The 18,452-nt window shown below is 41.8% G+C and overlaps 1 protein-coding gene across 1 annotated transcript in view; it reads left to right on the forward strand.

The window, feature by feature from the left end:
* The window catches only part of MYCBP2 (MYC binding protein 2), a 937,772-nt gene that overhangs the window by 694,376 nt on the left and 224,944 nt on the right, over positions 1–18,452 (forward strand). Inside the window, 3 exon segments of the mRNA XM_030200587.1 lie at positions 7,408–7,607; positions 8,861–9,010; positions 11,898–12,058. Coding sequence (XP_030056447.1) covers positions 7,408–7,607; positions 8,861–9,010; positions 11,898–12,058 — 511 coding nt within the window.

Raw genomic sequence — 18,452 nt, forward strand, 5'->3', positions numbered from 1 at the left:
CTGAGAAAATATGACTAGAACAGACAGCAAGAGTTTGTGAAAAATAGGAAAACTGTGTGCAGGGCTGGTCTTAGCAAGTGCGGGGCCCTATGCAGACCAATTTGGTGGGGTCCCATCCTAGCCCCGCCCCACCGTAGTCCCGCCCCCACCGTAGCACCGACCCCTACCCTAGCTCCACCCCATTGATATGATTATTCCATTTTTAGAACATTTATTTATGAAATTTCAAATAAAGACAAATGAAGCTAAACTTGTACAAAAAACTGATTGAAATAATAAGCACAATGCTATCATGAAACCTCCCCTCCCCAGAAATTATTCAGTTCAAATCCACAACAATTAGTAGTTCCAATTCTCATAACAAAGGAGAATAAAGGAAAAATATTAAGAAAAGATTCAGTACTTTCAAATTCCCTTATTACTCTGTAACCCATATATATAATAAAATAAAGTGATGTGTGAAATATAATGTACAATATAAAAACATATAGACCACCAAGGTATTAAAATTGTTTTAAAATATATACCACAGCTCTCTGACTCAAGAAGACTCCGACTCTGTCTGTCATCCATAATTGTCTGACAACACACAGAAAAAAATAAGTAAAAACAAATTGTCACAATTAATACCTTATACACCAATATACCAGCCATACGGAAAATGCAGACTGTCAACAATATGAAGCTAGCAAGGGATCATAATATCACAATTCTCATGTAGAGCCACAAAATACCCTTTTAGAGGTAGTGTGTCATGATTTAGGCTCTACACCCTTTCTGATGTTTGGTGCCACCTTAGTAAGGCGAACACACAATCTCTCCACTGCAAAACACTATACACAAACTTGTGCAAAAACACACTCATAACCTTAACAAACCATAAACAGCACTAATTCCAAGGACAGAACGAGCTACAACCTTATGCGTGGCGTGGAAAGGCAACTGTAATTACACCTGGCTCTAAAACACCAGTGCACAACCTAGTGAAAAAAAACAAACAAAAAGGGATTCAAACTATACGCTAGCAGAATACTGCACCTTCCTTGATCACACCTGAAAAACACATGAAGGCAAAATACTGAACTGGAAAGTTACCTCAAGAAGTCAGACTCAGCATGCAGCAATACTACAAAAATTGAAACGTACATGAAAAATATCACAGATGCACATTTCCAAAAACTGACATATTCCAATTAATAAATCCTGAATAAAATAGTTTTTTCTACCTTTGTTGTCTGGTGACTTTGCTTTTCTGATCATGCTGGCTCAGTACCGATTGTGCTGCTATCTGTCCTCTTAACTCCGTTTCCAGGGCTTCCTTTCCATTTATTTCTTTACTTTCCGCCTTTCTTCTTCATTTCTTGCCCTACATCCGTAAGTAAAAGCTGGGTCCTCCACAGACTTGACTGTCCAGTGGATCCAGCTTCTGCCTATTTTCTATATCCATGTGCACTTTTTCTCACCTCATCTCCTTCCTCACTCTTCCCTCGCCTCCATCCATGTCCAGCATTTCTTCTCTCCTCCATCCACCCATGTCCAGCGACCCTCCTGTCCCCTCTGCCATCCATCTATGTCCAGCAACCCCCCCTGTCCCCTCTGCCCTCCCCTGCCATCCACCTATGTCCAGAAACCCCCTTCCCATGCCATCCACCCATGTCCAGAAACCCCCCCCTCCCCTGCCATCCACCTATGTCCAGAAACCCCCCTCCCCTGCCATCCACCCATGTCCAGCGACCCTCCTGTGCCCCCTGCCCTCCACCTAGTCCAGAAACCCCCTCCCCTGCCATCCACCCATGTCCAGCGACCCTCCTGTGCCCCCTGCCCTCCCCTGCCATCCACCTATGTCCAGAAACCCCCTCCCCTGCCATCCACCCATGTCCAGCGACCCTCCTGTGCCCCCTGCCCTCCCCTGCCATCCACCTATGTCCAGAAGCCCCCTCCCCTGCCATCCACCCATGTCCAGCGACCCTCCTGTGCCCCTGCCCTCAACCTATGTCCAGAAACCCCCTCCCCTACCATCCACCCATGTCCAGCGACCCTCCTATGCCCCCTGCCCTCAACCTATGTCCAGAAACCCCATCCCCTGCCATCCACCCATGTCCAGTGACCCTCCTGTGCCCCCTGCCCTCCCTTGCCATCCACCTATGTCCAGAAACCCCCTCCCCTGCCATCCACCCATGTCCAGCGACCCTCCTGTGCCCCCTGCCCTCCCCTGCCATCCACCTATGTCCAGAAACCCCCTCCCCTGCCATCCACCCATGTCCAGCAACCCTCATGTGCACCCTGCCCTCAACTTATGTCCAGAAAACCTCTCCCCTGCTATCCCCCCATGTCCAGCGACCCTCCTGTGCCCCCTGCCCTCCCCCCATGTCCAACGACGCGACTCTCCTTGTTCCCCTGCTCCCCTTCCCTCCAGCCACCTGAGCCCCCCTCCCCGCCAAACGACCCACTTCTACCACCCGACCTGCCGGCACCTCACCTGACCCAGCATTTTAAAACAATCTACAAGCGGCGGTGCCTCGCGTCTGTAAAAAGAAGAAAAATCACTTCGTCCGTTGGCCGGCCTTCCCTCCTGTCCTGCCCTTGCGGAAGTTACATCAGAGGGCGGGACAGGAGGGAAGGCCGGCCAATGGATGAAGCGATTTTTCTTCTTTTACAGACGCGAGGCACCGCCACTTGTAGATTGTTTTAAAATGCTGGGTCAGGTGAGGTGCCAGCAGGTCGGGTGGTAGAAGAGGGTCGTTTGGCGGGTCGGGCAAGGGGGACTCAGACGGGGGAGGGGCTCAGACGGCTGGAGGGAGGTGGAGCAGGGGAACACTGCAGAGTTGCGTCGCTGGGCATGGAGGGCAGGCGAGCAATGGCGGTGGTCGGAGAGGCGAGGCAGACTTGAGGCGCGCCACGCGGGGCCCTATGCGGCCGCCTCGGTCGCCTCTGCCTAAGACCGGCCCTGACTGTGTGTGTGTGTGTGTGTGTGTGTATAGATAGATAGATACAGATATGTGTAGATATATAGGTTTAGATATATAAAACTTATGTTCAAAACTGCCTCTGATGTTTTTTTATCAATCTTTGTATACGTATCAAAGAACTTGTTGAAGATGCACAATGAGAGGAGAAGAAACTGGATAAACTAGACCGTCACTATTTCTTGTGCTGCAGTAGATCGGAAACCTGTGCTGGTACCACCTGGATAGATATATCTATAATGCATCTTCATTAACAAGAAGGGAAATGTGACCTTGTTGGAAGAGTGGTGTGGACACCCATTATTATGTGCATAGTTGGATTATTATAATTCTCTTTATAGTGGGTTAATTGATTAATTATATAATAAGTTGCAAAATACTGCAGCGAGGCTTATTTTCTGGTTGAGGAAATTTGAAAGAGCTACTCTGTTGGTTAAATTGCACTGGCTCCCAGTTAAGCTGCGGATACAATTTAAGATTGCTTGCATGGTTTATAAGTCTATATATGGTATTAACTCTTATAGATTGGTACATTGTTTGACTATTCCAAAGTCATTCATCTCTGTTCAGAATACGCAGCATGTTAAATTGAACTTTCCGTCTTTCAGAATGTCTGTCACAGTCAATTGTTAGAATTTACTTTTGCCTACCAGGGGGCTAAAGTTTATAATAGGTTTCCGCTCCAGTTAAGACAAATAGGCTCTTATTACTTATTTCAAAAGGCCCTAAAAACTTATCTGTTTGAAGATGTAAATGAATTGTATTTTACTTGGTATTAATGTTATATTTTTAATTGCACTTTTCCTGATTTAAGGGCTTTTAGTTTGTAATTTGCATTGAATCTATGAAGAAATTTGCAAAATATAAGAAATAGTATAGATTTTAAGCAGAATTTAAAAAGGAAAGATTGAAGAAACCAACATGTTGCTGACTGCTTAAGACACTTTGTCTCCCATTTTGCTTTTTTTTTTTTCCCTTTAAGTTGGTTAAAATAAAGTTGACCTCCCCATATTTGTAAGTCTATCATCTTCAGTAGATAGGGGCAGTGAAGGAGCTTAAAAACTCAGGATATTACCTTGCTGTCGGCACAGAGCAGGGAACTCTACCTTAGCTTGATGAGGTAATACCTGTTGGCCCTAAGTTCCGTGAGCCTTCTGATTCTGAGGGTGGGACAATGTCACAGGAACAATGAACAGCATGGAGGTAGAATCCAGTGGAATTCCAGGATGCATAGTCAGAGCAGCTTAAGTACATAAGCATTTACTGGGACTGACCAAAGGTCCTGTATCATGTTTCCAGTAGTTGCCAATCCAGGTAAAGCACCTGGCATGATCCCAAAAGAGTAAAACAGATATTATGCTACTTACATCGGGAATAAGCAGTGGATTGTCCCAAGTCCATCTTAATAATAGTGCTTGGACTTTTGATTTAGGAACTTGTCCAAACCTTTTTTAAACCATGCTAAGCTAACTGCTTTTACCACATTCTCTGGCAGTGAATTATAGAATTTAATTTCATATTGAGTGAAGAAATTTTTTCTTTGATTTGTTTTAAATTTACTGCTTAGTAGCTTCATTGCATGTCCCCTGGTCCTCTATGTCTTTTTTAGAGATTGGTGACCAGATTTGCACACAGTGTTTAAGACGTGGTCTATATACTCCATGGAGTGAGACAAAGGCATTAGAATATTCTTATCTTGAGTGCGTGATGCTACTACAAGAGGAGAGGTACTCCTGGTCCAGTAGCTGAATAGACTGATAGCCTTGATTATGAGGGCTGCAGCAGTAAGTGGAGGTAGCTCAGCAGATGGCATATGCTTGTCTGAACCAGATTTTGTATTGGGATCCTCTACAGAGCCATATTCATCTGCTCTCTTCCCAGTGTGATAACTCTGGGGTCATTTGGGAAACTGTAGTGACTTTGGCAAAAACTGTTACCAAACCTGATAGTATAGAAGCTTCCGTCAGAAAGGTTTTAAGCTGGCTTAATAGATCATTTGGAACACGTTGGGAAAACCGAGGCCCTATAAACAGTGAGCATATCTGTAATAGCACTAGACCAGAGCTTCCCAAACTGTGGGTCGGAATCCCAAATGGGTTCACAAAATCCACATTTGGGGGCGCACAACTTGGGTGAGCTGTCCATAATTTCATCATTATTCTGCACCTCCAGGGGGTCACACAGATTTGTTTGGCCATTATTACTGGTCACAGCCACAAAAATGTTGACGAGCATTGCACTAGACAGTACCTCGATTGATCATAAACTGGAGCTGTTTAAAATATGTTCGGCATCTGAACGTCAGGGTGCTTGGTTTTCTCCAAACATCTTCCCTGAGTCCAAGGGTGATATTTAAAAGATTTCTGATAGGTTCCCCTGAAATGTTAAGAACTTCTGTTGCCTGCCCTTACACAATTGTTCTCGCTATTGTTCAAGAAATAGAAGAGGCTGTTAGATCTGGCTAGCTTTCAGTAAACAGTTAAGATTTGACTTCAATTTTGGAGCACTCTGAGTTTAAAGGCATTAATTGTGCTACCTTTCTGATATCTTTTTTTATTCATCCTCATTACCAGAGGATGTGGTAACAGCACTTAGCGTATCTTGGTTTTAAAAAGGTTTAGACAAGTTCCTGGAGTCCATAGTCTGCTATTGAGATAGACATGGAGAAGCCACTGCTTGCCCTGGGATTGGTAGCATGGAAAGGTGCCACGATTTGTGTTTCTGCTTGGTACTTGTGACCTGGCTTAGCCACTGTTGGAAACAGGGTACTGAGCTAGATGAACCATTGGTCTAACCCAGTATGGCTATTCTTATGTTCTTATCATTCTGTGATTCAGTATTTCACTCTTTTCTGTTGTGTTCTCTCATCCTGTGATGGACTTGGTAGAGAGTGAAAAAGATAGGGTTTTTTTTTTCTCTTTTTCATGCTGCATGTTTACTGTCTTGCTTACTATATCTGTTTTTGTTCTTATGGTAATGGGTGGATGAGGCTGGAAGGATGCTAGGCTGATTTAAATTGTATTTTTTTTAAATGTAGATTTAGCTCACACCTTTTTCAATAGTAGCTCAAGGTGACTTACATTCAGGTACACTGGGTATTTCTCTGTCCCTAGAGGACTCACAGTCTAATTTTGTAGATGAACTTGCCCAAAATTACAAGGAGCAGCAGTGGGGTTTGAACCAGTCACCTTTAGATGTCAAGACTGGTGCTCTAAACCACTAGGCTACTCCTCCAGTCTACTATTAGTTCTGTTCATTTAGATTTTATATTGTACCTCTTCTTGAGCAATTTGATAACACATGTAATCAAATTAAAATACATGAAATTGTAAAAGAAAGCAAAAGAAAGAAAATGAAACCTTGGAAGAAGACCATCATAAGGGAAAAAATAAAGCTGAGAAACCTATAAGGTTATAATTTGAAGACCCTGTGCAGTATGGCTGGTTTTGTGCTTTTGTTTACAGTCTTTAAAATGAAAGTTTGTGTGCCGTTTTTCTTACAACTTTGTATGGCTGCTGGGCATGTGAAAGTCTTGTGTGAATTAAAGCAACATTTGAATTGTAACTTTTATCTGGGTTGGGAGAAATGCAGTGGAGAGTGAGAACAGCTGTAAAATGTCATAGAGGTCAAAGCAACTATAGTGTTGATCAGCATTGAAACACATTAAATTAGGGTTTTAATATAAAACAAATCAGGTGTAGTGCATGTTAAAATAATAAGGTATATGACATGGAAAGTAGCTCATAAGTGTATAAAAGTATTTGTTAACCCTTTCACTTTGCATTCTAGGCCAAAAGTTAACTACCCCTTTTTCAGAGCTGTAGTTAACTTCTCCCAGGAGCATTGGTTCCCTAATGCAGAAGCTGATACTCCTAGGGAGATTATTAAAGGAGCCTGCCTAAATTAAAAAACAAACCTTCCCACCCCAAGAGAAAATTAAAAATCCCTGATGGGCCAGTCCTCCCAACCCTGCACCTTGTCAAAGGGAGAAAGACTGGTATGAGGTGGGGAGGGAGATCACTGGCCTACCTTGGACTTTAAATTTTCTGTTGGGACTTGACACTAGGGAGTGTCATTTTTATTTTTTATTTTTGTTTGGGGGGGGAGGGCAGCTTCTTTAAAAGATGATAGGTATGGAACCAGTCCCAATATTATGAATTCTTGCAGCCAGGAATATGCAGTGTCCCTAGCTACAGGAAGGTAGGAAAAATAACTGCAACATGCTGTGCTCAGGTACCATAGGTTAGTAAATACTTTTAAATTTTGTAATAATTTTCCCATGGCAAAGTTATGTTAGAAGATATATCTCATAATCAGAGATGTGCAAGTTATACAGTAAAATGGATCAGATGTGGAAGTGCATAATGATTCACACTGATAAAAAAAAATACATCTAACATCTCTCTCTCTCTCCTCCCACGCTCCTTGTTTGTCCTCCCAGAAGTCGGATCCTCCCTCCTTAGACATCCATCACCTGAGCTTTCTCGACTGATCTCAGCTCACAGCTCCCTCTCCAAAGGAGAAAGGAACTTTCAGTGGCCAGTTCTGGCATTTGTTATCCAGCACCATGATCTTGAAGGTCTTGAAATAGCAATGAAACAAGCTTTACGTAAATCTGCTTGTCGAGTCTTTGCTATGGAGGTATGGTACTAAAACAGCTAGCCATGTGAAAGAAACTTGGTGCATCCTGTTATATAAATAGTCTGCATGATTCATTTAGCTCAAAAGTCCAGTATATTAGGAATTGTCATAAATTAAAATCTAATAGATTGATATGTCCTAAAGATCTTATTTGCAAGACATCTTTCACATACTTACAGGGCTGTCACCCTCGACCTGTTGCAGCAATTGAACTAAAAGCCCTGGTCAGATAAGATATAAACTTGTTAGCTTTGGCTTTTTATCATATTTGGTGGTATGTTCCACATAATGCGTGTGTGTGTTTTATATATATATATATATATATATATATATATATATATACAGCAGACCATGGTATCTGTAAAAATTCATATCTTCATAATAACCAAGATGTTGCCATTCTGATCCTTAATAGTATCCTTAATGGAAATATCACACTGATAGACAGATATCCTGTAAATGCAGTACAAACAGCTAAGGACTAAATTTAGTAAAAGGACTTTCACAATTAAGAGAGGTTGCCTTTGCTTTTTTTTTCTAAGTAAATTACTTTCTTTAATAATGACAATCTATAGGGAAGGCCAAGAGAAAGTATTTGAGGTGAAAAAGAGGCAAGCTGATGATATGAAAATGTTCACCATTATTGTTTAAAATTGGCAAAAACTCTATATAATACACTTGGGCTAGTTTGGTGGAGGCTCCCAGTGATCTACAAATGCACATGTGCAACTTGATTGAGAAGTTGCATGGAGCAAATAGTCGGGATAGCTCCATCAACTAGCATGAGCTGGAGGAAGGGAGCCAGTCTCATACAGAAAGAGCATTGTAATTGGGCTTAAAGAAAAGAATGGAGGCAATTGCTAGGGCCTCTGCGGATGTTTTGGTGGTCTGCTGGTATACTTGGGAAATCTTCGGAAACAAGAGGAAGAAATAAATAATTTTCTCATCTTTAAAACCCAAGCCATTACTTATCAATTAGCAATGCTAGTATCATAAGAAAAAAGATGGGGTTTTTTGTTTGCTTATTTTTATGCACATTATTATACAAAATCTTTATTCTGATATCTATCTTGATACTTACAACCTTTTAGGAAACTGTTTTTGAGTAATATGCACTCACCTGGATAATGCTCCTTTTTAATATATTGCTGGGCAGAGAGATTTATGTAGACCCAATAATTTGATTTTGGAATGTGCTTAATTCTCTGTCCCCTTCTCTTTTTCTCTTATACTAAATATGTATCTTGTTTAAGGCTTTCAACTGGCTTCTGTGCAATGTCATTCAGACAACTTCCCTTCATGATATATTATGGCATTTTGTGGCTTCCCTGACTCCTGTTCCCTTGGAGCCTGAGGAGGAGGAGGACGAGGAGAACAAAGCGAACAAAGAAAATGCTGAACAAGTATGTGAGCATTTAGCAAGTGTGCAAGCCTTACCATTCAAACATTAGCACATGATTTTAACCACCAATGTTGTACAAGACATCCAATCATAAGTTTTTCTTCTAGTTGTATATCAGGGCTACTTAATTTCAGTCTTCAAGGTCCACAGGCAGGCCAGAGTTTCAGGATATCCACAATGAATATGCATGAAAGAGGTTTGCATACCAAGGAGGCAGTGCATGCAAATCTCTCTCATGCATGTTCATTGTGGATATCCTGAAACCTGGCCTGCCAGTGGACCTCAATGTCCAGAATTGAGTAGCCCTGTTGTAGAAGATAAACTATTTTCTCAGGGCATAGGGATAAAAATGCTTGTTCATTGAGAGAACCAGTGGTTCCCAATCCTGGTCCTGGAGGCACCCTAGGCAGTCAGGTTTTCAGGATATCCACAATGAATATTCATCTATGATAAATACAACTGCAACACGCCCTAAATAACTTTAACAGTGTTTATTAATGTTGTCTTTTGATATATTCTAATGCACAGAATTCTTATATCTACATTCTATCACATTCGTACCTCATTCACTCCTAATACATGCAACTCCCCAAAGTGGGTCCCTTGACACCTAAATATAACAACCAGCAATAAGTATCATACAGAAATATGATGATACCTTATGCCTCAACATATGATATGAAACTGTACGCTTTATGTTCAAATATTTAGCAATGACAGCTCTCAGATGAAAAAAATGGGTTTACTCCTGCTGCTATCGGCAGGACCCACAAATTGACAGCTCATTAAACACATGATAGTTCTCAATATCTGTTTTATCAGAATCCGTGTTGTCAAGGTCCTTCTTTGGATGGTGTTCTTGTTTTTAAATCTTCATCAGGCAGCGAGGATCCAACGAAATCTTCCGACGTGGTCCTACAAATCGCCGGCACAAATCTCACTTGATTCTGTACTAGTAGGTTTTCTGTATACGATTAGGACCCTCAACCGTGGTCCTACCAATACTCAGCACCCATGTCTTTACATTACATTACTTTAGATTACTACCTGACATGGCAAAATCTGGTGCTGTAAAATGGTGTACCTACATAGCAAGGAGCATCTAAGTCAGTGTGTGGGGTCACATCATCAGTGGATGGAGCCACAGAAATAGGGCCACTCCTTCTCCCACTGTGGCCTATGCCTACTAGTGGCAGTCTGCATGTGGCTAATGAATATTCATCTTGGACACCTGTTAAACTGGAAACCTCTGCAGAGTACCAGGGACTGTAAATGCACAAGGATCTACAGGATCTGTGCTCACTGTTGCCATTGTTGCTCACCTCTGCTGACTTCCTGATTTGGAAGAATAGAGGAAGAAGAAAATTGGGAATACGGAGGAGACATGCTATATTGTTTTTATATGAGTTCACGTGAATTTTTAGCAGTTAAAATGGGGTTATATTAGATAAATTAGAGAAGTACTGATCTAAGCTTTTATGTGATTAGTTACCCTGAATGAAATATGATCTAGGGCAGTGATGGCGAACCTATGGCACGCGTGCCGTCGCTGGTCTGTCCATGCGCCGTCACTGGTCCGTCCGCCCTCCCTCCCACCGAGCACCAAGCTGGCTGCCCGCCCGCCCTCCCTCCCTCCCCTCCGAGCACCAGGGCCCCCCTCCTCCAAAATTTAAAAGGCATACCTGGTCGAGGTTAAGGTGGCGTCGGCAGCGGCAGCAAAAAGTGTGTTGTTTGCTCGGCGCGCCTTCCCTTCTGTCTCTCAAGCTCTGATCCCGCCCTCATTTCCTGTTTCCGCAAGGGCGGGACCAGAGCGTGAGAGACAGAAGGGAAGGCCGAAGGCGCGCTGAGCAAACACACTTTTCGCTGCCGCTGCCACCTTAACCCCAACCAAGTATGCCTTTTAAATTTCGGAGGAGGGGGAGGCCTGGTGCTGGGTGTGAGGGAGGGAGGCCTGATGCTGGGTGTGAGGGAGGGAGGCCTGGTGCTGGGTGGGAGGCCTGATGCTTGGAGCTGGGTGGGAGGGAGGGAGACCTAATGCTGGGTGCTGGGTGGGTGAGAGGGAGGGAGGCAGGCCTGATGCTTGGTGGGAGGGAGGCCTGCCTGGTGCTGGGAGGGCAGGGGGGAGAGGAGAGTGGCTGAACATGGATGGAGGGCAAGAAATGAAGAAGAAAGGAGGAAAGTAAAGAAATAAATGGAAAGGAAGCCCTGGAAACGTAGTTAAGAGAACAGATAGAGAGCAGCAGAATCAGAGACTAGGACCAATATGGCTAGAAAAACAAAATCACCAGACAACAAAGGTAGAAAAAATCATTTTATTTTCATTTTAGTGTTTGGAATATGTCCAATTTGAGAATTTACATCTGCTGTCTTATTTTGCACTGGGTATACTGGAGCTGTAACAGCTTACAGAAATGATTTATAATGGAAAAAAAATCATGTATAATATTTTCAATGATGTCTGTTTATATGCGCCATGGCTGGTGTAAGGGGTGTGGCTATCATAGGGGTGGTGACCCCGCCCATAATGAGTACCAGCACCTGTTATTCAGGTTAAATTGCCCTGTTGGCACTTTGCGATAAATAATTAGATTTTGGGTTGCTGTTTGGGCACTCGGTCTCTGAAAGGATCGCCATCACTGATCTAGGGTAAACAAAACCATGCTAGCCAAACTTTTTCAACAGTAGCAAAGTGTATGAGCAAATACATCTTCCTTAGCCTGATTTGTCACATTTATGTAATCTCTAGGAAGCAGAATTTTCTTTTGACAGGCTCAGACAAAAGGAAGCCCACTGTCAGTAAACAAACAAGTACAGACTTAGGTAGCAAGGATCATAGAAGTATTTTTATGAAAGGGAACGCTGCTAATGTATATCCTTTCAAATCCCAGGAGAAGGATACAAGTGTATGTGAACATCCGCTTTCAGACATTGTTATTGCTGGAGAAGCAGCTCATCCTTTACCTCATACTTTCCACCGACTTCTTCAAACCATCTCTGACCTCATGATGTCTCTTCCTAGTGGAAGTTCATTACAACAGATGGCACTAAGGTAGGTAGAAAGAAGGACTTTTAGATCACTTGTCAGGATAGTCAAAAAATGTTCATCATTGCATTATCAGACTATAGTGCATGTAAAAAAAAACAAAAAAAAAACCCAAACAGACCCATTGAGGTTCATCTGTATAATAAAACTCACCCTCAACGTTCTGAAGACACTGACGTCACTGAAGCCAAGCCACTGACGTCACTTCCTTCATGAAGGGTTCGTGGTGGTGAAGCCAGCGAATTCACCAACTCTGGGCCCCGCCCTCGCGTCAAACGTGATGACGTCGAGGGCGGAGCAATGGCGTCAGTGGCTTCAGAACGAAGAAAGAGATGAAGGTGCATTGAAGAGGTGCAGAGTAATGGCGTCAGTGGCTTCACAACGACGAAGGGGTAGGGAGGGGAGGGGGTGTTGGGGAGGAAAACCTTGCTAGCACCCATTTCATTTGCTCCAGAAACGGGCCTTTTTTACTAGTTTTATAATAATGTGCATTGGCAAGAAAGGCAATAAGTACATATTATATTCTATTCTTATATATTGCTGTCTTCTAGAGAACCATAAATTGTGCATATCTTAAAAAGGCAACATAGAGATCTATGTGCCTTTGTAAAATAGCAAAATGAAACAAAAGCACCAGGAGCCTTCAAAAATGAGGCACAGTTCCTTTATTGGTCAAAGTCAATATACCATTATATAGACCCGACACGGGCTGTGTTTCGGCACTCAGCACCTGCGTCAGGGATCGATGAGCCCTGCAAAACCAAAACATGATAGGAACAAGAAACTCCACTCGTTTCTTGAATAGTGGAGCAATTGAAGGCTCCTGGTACTTTTTTTTCATTTTGTTATTTTTTCTTGTACTGTGTACCCTCTCCGTACTGTTATATTTCCTTTGTAAAATAGCCCGCATGAAAGCTGTCACACAGTTACACCTGCTCAGAGGTAGGAACAGTTTTGTACATGTATGTTCTGGTAGGAATTGATGGTTATGAGTGTGGAGAGCAATTTGTTTGGTGGCCGTTATAAAAAAAAAAGTAGGTGCTTGCTTTCCTTTATAGAATACTAGTGTAGCAGCATAAATACATGCATATAATTTAGGCACAACCACTTTACACCAGCTATAGAGCTGGTATAAATGCTCACACCTAGATTACTTTTTAAAAAATAGTGCGAATTTATAATAGTCTATCATTTATACCCATAACCATGTGCTCTATCCATGTGTATGCCCACTTTGAAATTACATCGCATCTGTGCACCATTTAATAGCATAGCAGATAGCCATAATATTCTCATTTACGTATGTATGTGCACATATTTTAGACATGGTCACTTAACCAGCCATAAAGCTGCTGTAAATGTGCACACCTAGATTGCAAAAGATCTTGTGTATATTATAAGATTTTATAATCTATGTGCCTTATTGTGTGCCCTGCCCAAGTGAACACTCGTTTGCAAAATAAATGTCATTACATTTTAGCACATACTTACCGAATACTGCTCAACCAAGAAAATAGTCACTTATGTGTGTTCTTGCTGCCTAAAACTAGGTGGCTTCTTATAGGATCTAATTGTGTAAGATATATGCATAAGTGCCAATCTCATCCCCACTCTGCCCGTTTTCCCGAGAGCGTCTACACATATATTGTATGAAAATAGGCTCCTTTTTTAGTGCCTGTGTGGTGAAACAGGGGACTAATGTTTGTATGACATATTTGTTCCCAGTGCATTTCCCCTGTTTGGCCAGCAGATGATGTCTGTTTTTTGTTGGTAAAGCTGTTGCAGAAGTGACCATTTTCTTCCCACCTAAGCTCTGAGGATAAAAGTAACCTGTACTGTTGAATCTGCTGGAAATCTTTAGTCTCAGAGTGGGAGTTTGGAAGCTGCAGACCTCTATACTCTGTTCAAAACCTGTGAGCAGTTAATTTTCCTGAACTCCCCAGGTACTACTCAGATAGTGAATAAGTGTTTAGTTAGTTTAATATTGATTCCTGTTTAATTTACCTGTTATTGTTGCTGTTACACCTTTTTTTGTTCACTGACCACTGTTCAATTTTTCAATGATAATAAATCAATTCATTTATTAGCTCTGTTTGTTCTAGACTGACTAAGAATCCTGGTGTTTGTGTGCTTGGTCTGCGGGTGCTTTCTAGGACCTTTGGGACCCCTGAGATTGTGGCCCAGTATCCTTCGAAACCACCAGGGAAATAACTTGCTGATGGGAGACTCATCCAGAGCAAGTGGGACCCAGCAGGCAGGTGGAAGGATATGCCAATATAGAGCACATGCGCAGGTGGTAGCAGGCCTGAATAGTGCTGGGACAGACCCTTTAGTTGGCCACAGGGTTAACCCCTCCCCCCCCCCCCCCCCCCCCCCAAGTGGGTTCTAGGTGTTTTGTGACATCCTGCTTTTATGTATGTATACACCGGGATTTTATTAGTATCTACCTGAGCGTATAAATGCTCTTCTGTATGCTCAAGTATAATTAACCTCTGCAATTCGTTGCCAGAGAATGTAGTAAAAGCAGTTAGCTTAGCAGGGTTTAAAAAAGGTTTGGATAGCTTCCTAAAAGAAAAGTCCATAAGCCATTATTAAAATGGACTTGGGGAAAATCCGCTGCTTATTTCTAGGATAAGCAGAATAAAATGTATTGTACTGTTTTGGGATCTTGCCAGGTACTTGTGACCTGGATTGGCCACAGTTAGAAACAGAATGCTGGGCTTGATGGACCTTCAGTCTGTTCCAGTATGGCAATACTTATGTACTTAAGTCACATGTGGTATTTTCTGCAAATTATCCCAGGTGCTTTGATCAGTCATAAAGCTATTAAATCAATCTCCTAATGTGGAATAATCTTTAGAACATACCAGCTTCCTAGGCTAAGTTTTTATTTTTTCTCAGCCATCTCAAGTGTAACCTTTATTATGATAATATGGAAACTTTAAATTGGATATTTGTGTCTTTTTCTTTTATCTTGGACAACTGGAATCTCTCTACATTGATATCCATTAAAGGACTTCCCTTATCATCCTGTTTGACTAATCCAGATGCATAGATTTATGTCACCCTGCTAGGAGATGGAGACACAGAATAGGGCTTTTCCAATGATAATGTCATTAGCGACATCACTGGAACTGTCTAGTATTTTCTGTCTTCAACACATCTTAAACTGGTGCAGCAGAACATGGCAAGACTCCCTAATGCTCTACCCTTTGGGCCCTGTCTTGAGTTTACTGGGCCTAGTCGAGGTTAGGAGCTCTCAGGCATTTGTCTACAAACCCTAACTGATGCAGGAATTACCACTATTGTTAGCAGAATCTGTGGTACTTCAGGAGTCAAACACCACACACCAGAATAAGAGAGAAATCTTCTTTATTTGCCAGCAAACAAAGTAGGACATCAGCGCTAGCTCTCTCCTTCAGCTCTCTGTGTCTTGTGTCTCTGTGTCTTAGCTCTCGGTGTCCTGTCTTCTCCCGTCTCTCTGTGTTTTGGCTCTCCTGTCTGTTCTATAAGCTGCTTCTGTTCTCATTTATATATTGTCCCTCTAGCCCCCCTTTCTCACCAGATGGTAAAGAATAGATTGATTACCCTGTCTTGAACTAATTATCTCTACACATTACTCAAAATATCAGTTACATAGGTTTGATATTTCCTAAACTGACCTATGACCTGGGGCCTCTCAAACTAGACAATGTGGCACCTATCTCCTGCATTTTATTATTATTAAATTCTCAGATTCCCGGTTAACTTCATAACTAGCTGGGTTCATTAAGGGGCCAATCTTACTTAATGGCACACAGACATGGTTTGTTATTACTTTCAGGAGACCGGTCCTACACTTAGCTATAATCCATCAAGGAGAAGAGTTGACTTTTCCTGACCTCTTTCACCTAGCTAGGACTGTGGATAATTCAAACCAGATGATGACCTCTTAAACTGCAGACAAATCTCACTTGAAAAGTCAGACAAAGATGTAACACTGAATTGAAAAGATATTTTACATAGAGAAATAGAACTTATTAATTAAACAGAATAAACATATTTTAAAATAAGCAAAAATCAGAATTCCTTATAAGACGAAATCTAAATCATCTAGAATTATTTAAATCTAAACTATCTCCTTCTAAACAGCATTCAGCCTAATCTTTTAAAACTGCTTACTTGCTAATCCCCTCGAGACTGTCCAGTATGCCTTACTTAGAGTGGCATCCAGATGTGGTTTATTATGCCTTTGAACTAGCATTAACAATCCATCACTCAAAAAGGGACAAAGAATGTTTCATTTCTCGCTGACCTTTCTAACCTCTAGTCTAGCAAAAGCTAGACATTTGAGTAATTAAACCCAGATGGCATTCTACCACTTGCAAGATTGAACCAAAATTAAACAGAATTAACAAATTAATATGATTTCTCTGTCCAGGCTGCCTCATAACCTGATGAGTGCTGAACTTTCCTTGAGCTACCAGCTTTTGAGGGAGAGTCCTGCTACTCTTTGGGGGCTCCTGCTGAATCAGGGTGTCAGTAGGAGGGTCCCTTTGGCTTAAGGGCCAGGCTCCTGCCTCTTATTTCTTCTTCCAGTTGTTGCTTTAGTTCCTATTGTGTTGTCTTTCTTTGCAGGATGTTAGCCTAGTAAGTTATTTTGAAAAGGGGGGAAGCAGTTACAGCGCAGGAAGGACTGGTTTCAGAACATCCACAGTCTGGAGATCTTTGACCGCTACAGCAAGTACTTCCCGCACATCTAGACAGGTCTAATAAGTTGATAAGAGAGGAGATAATTGGTATTGCCTGTGAATTTCCTTTCTTGGAATCCTGTATACCAGTCCAGGGCCTTCCCAGGAGATTCCTTAGCTATCTGTGGAGGTTTCTTCAGTTTGGGCATAATTTATCCGTGCAGAAGAATTGGTATTGGGATATCTGTTCTATTGCAATATTTTCTTCAGTTTTGTTCAAAGTTGTTGTCTGCGGTGACTTTGTCATGCATATACCAGAAAGTTCCAGAGTGTGCCCACCCTTTTACTAGTAATAATGTCACTGAAAAAAACTTCTCTGTTTTCATCTGTGGCAGAGTTGCATAAACCCACACATCTGCACTAGTCTGTCTGGTTTCAAGAAAAGGAAATTAAACAAGTGTGACTACATTTCTCCATCTAAAAGTATAGTGCATAAGCTTTCAGACCACATAGGATATATGAGAAGGAGCTTGATGATTCCCAAAGGGCATGTATCTTTTTTTGTTGGTCCTTTAGAAGGTACTGCAACCTAAAGAGAATCCGTGTTTTCTTCAGGACCTGTACGACTACTAGAGCAGTATACTGGAATTCAAGAGAGAGTCTATTACATGACTTAGCAAGTCAGTCTGCTGCAAAGAAAGGAAGTATCACTATCTGAAAGTCCTCAAAAGGACCATGACTTAAGAAGAAAAAGCACCAGCTATTACAAAGTTGTGAAGAGAGCAACCACCTAAACATCTGTGTCTCAACACAATGGCAGAAGTTTAGAATAGCAAAACATTTCTCATCTTTTGATAATCAACCTCTATATTTAAACTGTCTCCAGCTAAGACATCTGTATTATTCAATTATTAACAATCTGTCCACCCAAGAATTACAAAGCTGTCATATTCTATGAAGAAACAGAAGACTAGTCAGATAATTTGACCTGACATAAGATCCTAACCCTCTCCTTTAAGGTTCTTCAAACTAGCTCTCTCTCCTATTTATCTTCGCTCCTTACCCCTTACACACCCACTTGCTCATTTTGCTCTTTACTGCCCACCACCTCAGGTTCACTGTTCTCGTCTGGAATCTACCAGGCATTTACCGTCTTCTATATTGTACCCTTTCTTTTGAACTCTCTGCCGTCTATCTTACAAGCAGAAGAATCTTACCTTAGATTCAGAGAAAGCTTAAAAACAAACCTTTTTACTTGGCCTTCCCTGATGCTGTAGGGGGATAGGGACCTCTAGGCGTGAGCGTTGGCCGTGGATTGAACGGACTGGTGTGTTTGTCTACCTTTTTATGTAGCTCCTTATGTGCTAGTATCTTGTGTTTTCTGTTCTGTCTGGTTTTATATTAAGTTAATTTTATATAATTGTATGTTTTAATCTATAAGCTGCCTTGATTGCAGTGTAGATAAGGTGGTATTCTAAATCATTAATAAACATATATCTTTGAGAATTCTTCAGTAGTGAGCACAACAACATGCAGTCTGCTATAACTTGCCAGAACTAAGAAAATATGAAACTGTCCCCAGCGTACTTAAGCCCAGTTTTGATTTATATATTGAAGGCTTCCACAAAAGCGTCAAATCCTAAATCTTTAGTAATAGAAGATGCTCCAACTAATTTACCTGTTGAATGAAGATCTATAGAAGCTTCAGAAGAGCCAACAGATCTCTGTGT

The sequence above is a fragment of the Microcaecilia unicolor genome, chromosome 4, assembly GCF_901765095.1.
Source record: "Microcaecilia unicolor chromosome 4, aMicUni1.1, whole genome shotgun sequence".
NCBI classification, from domain to species: domain Eukaryota; kingdom Metazoa; phylum Chordata; class Amphibia; order Gymnophiona; family Siphonopidae; genus Microcaecilia; species Microcaecilia unicolor.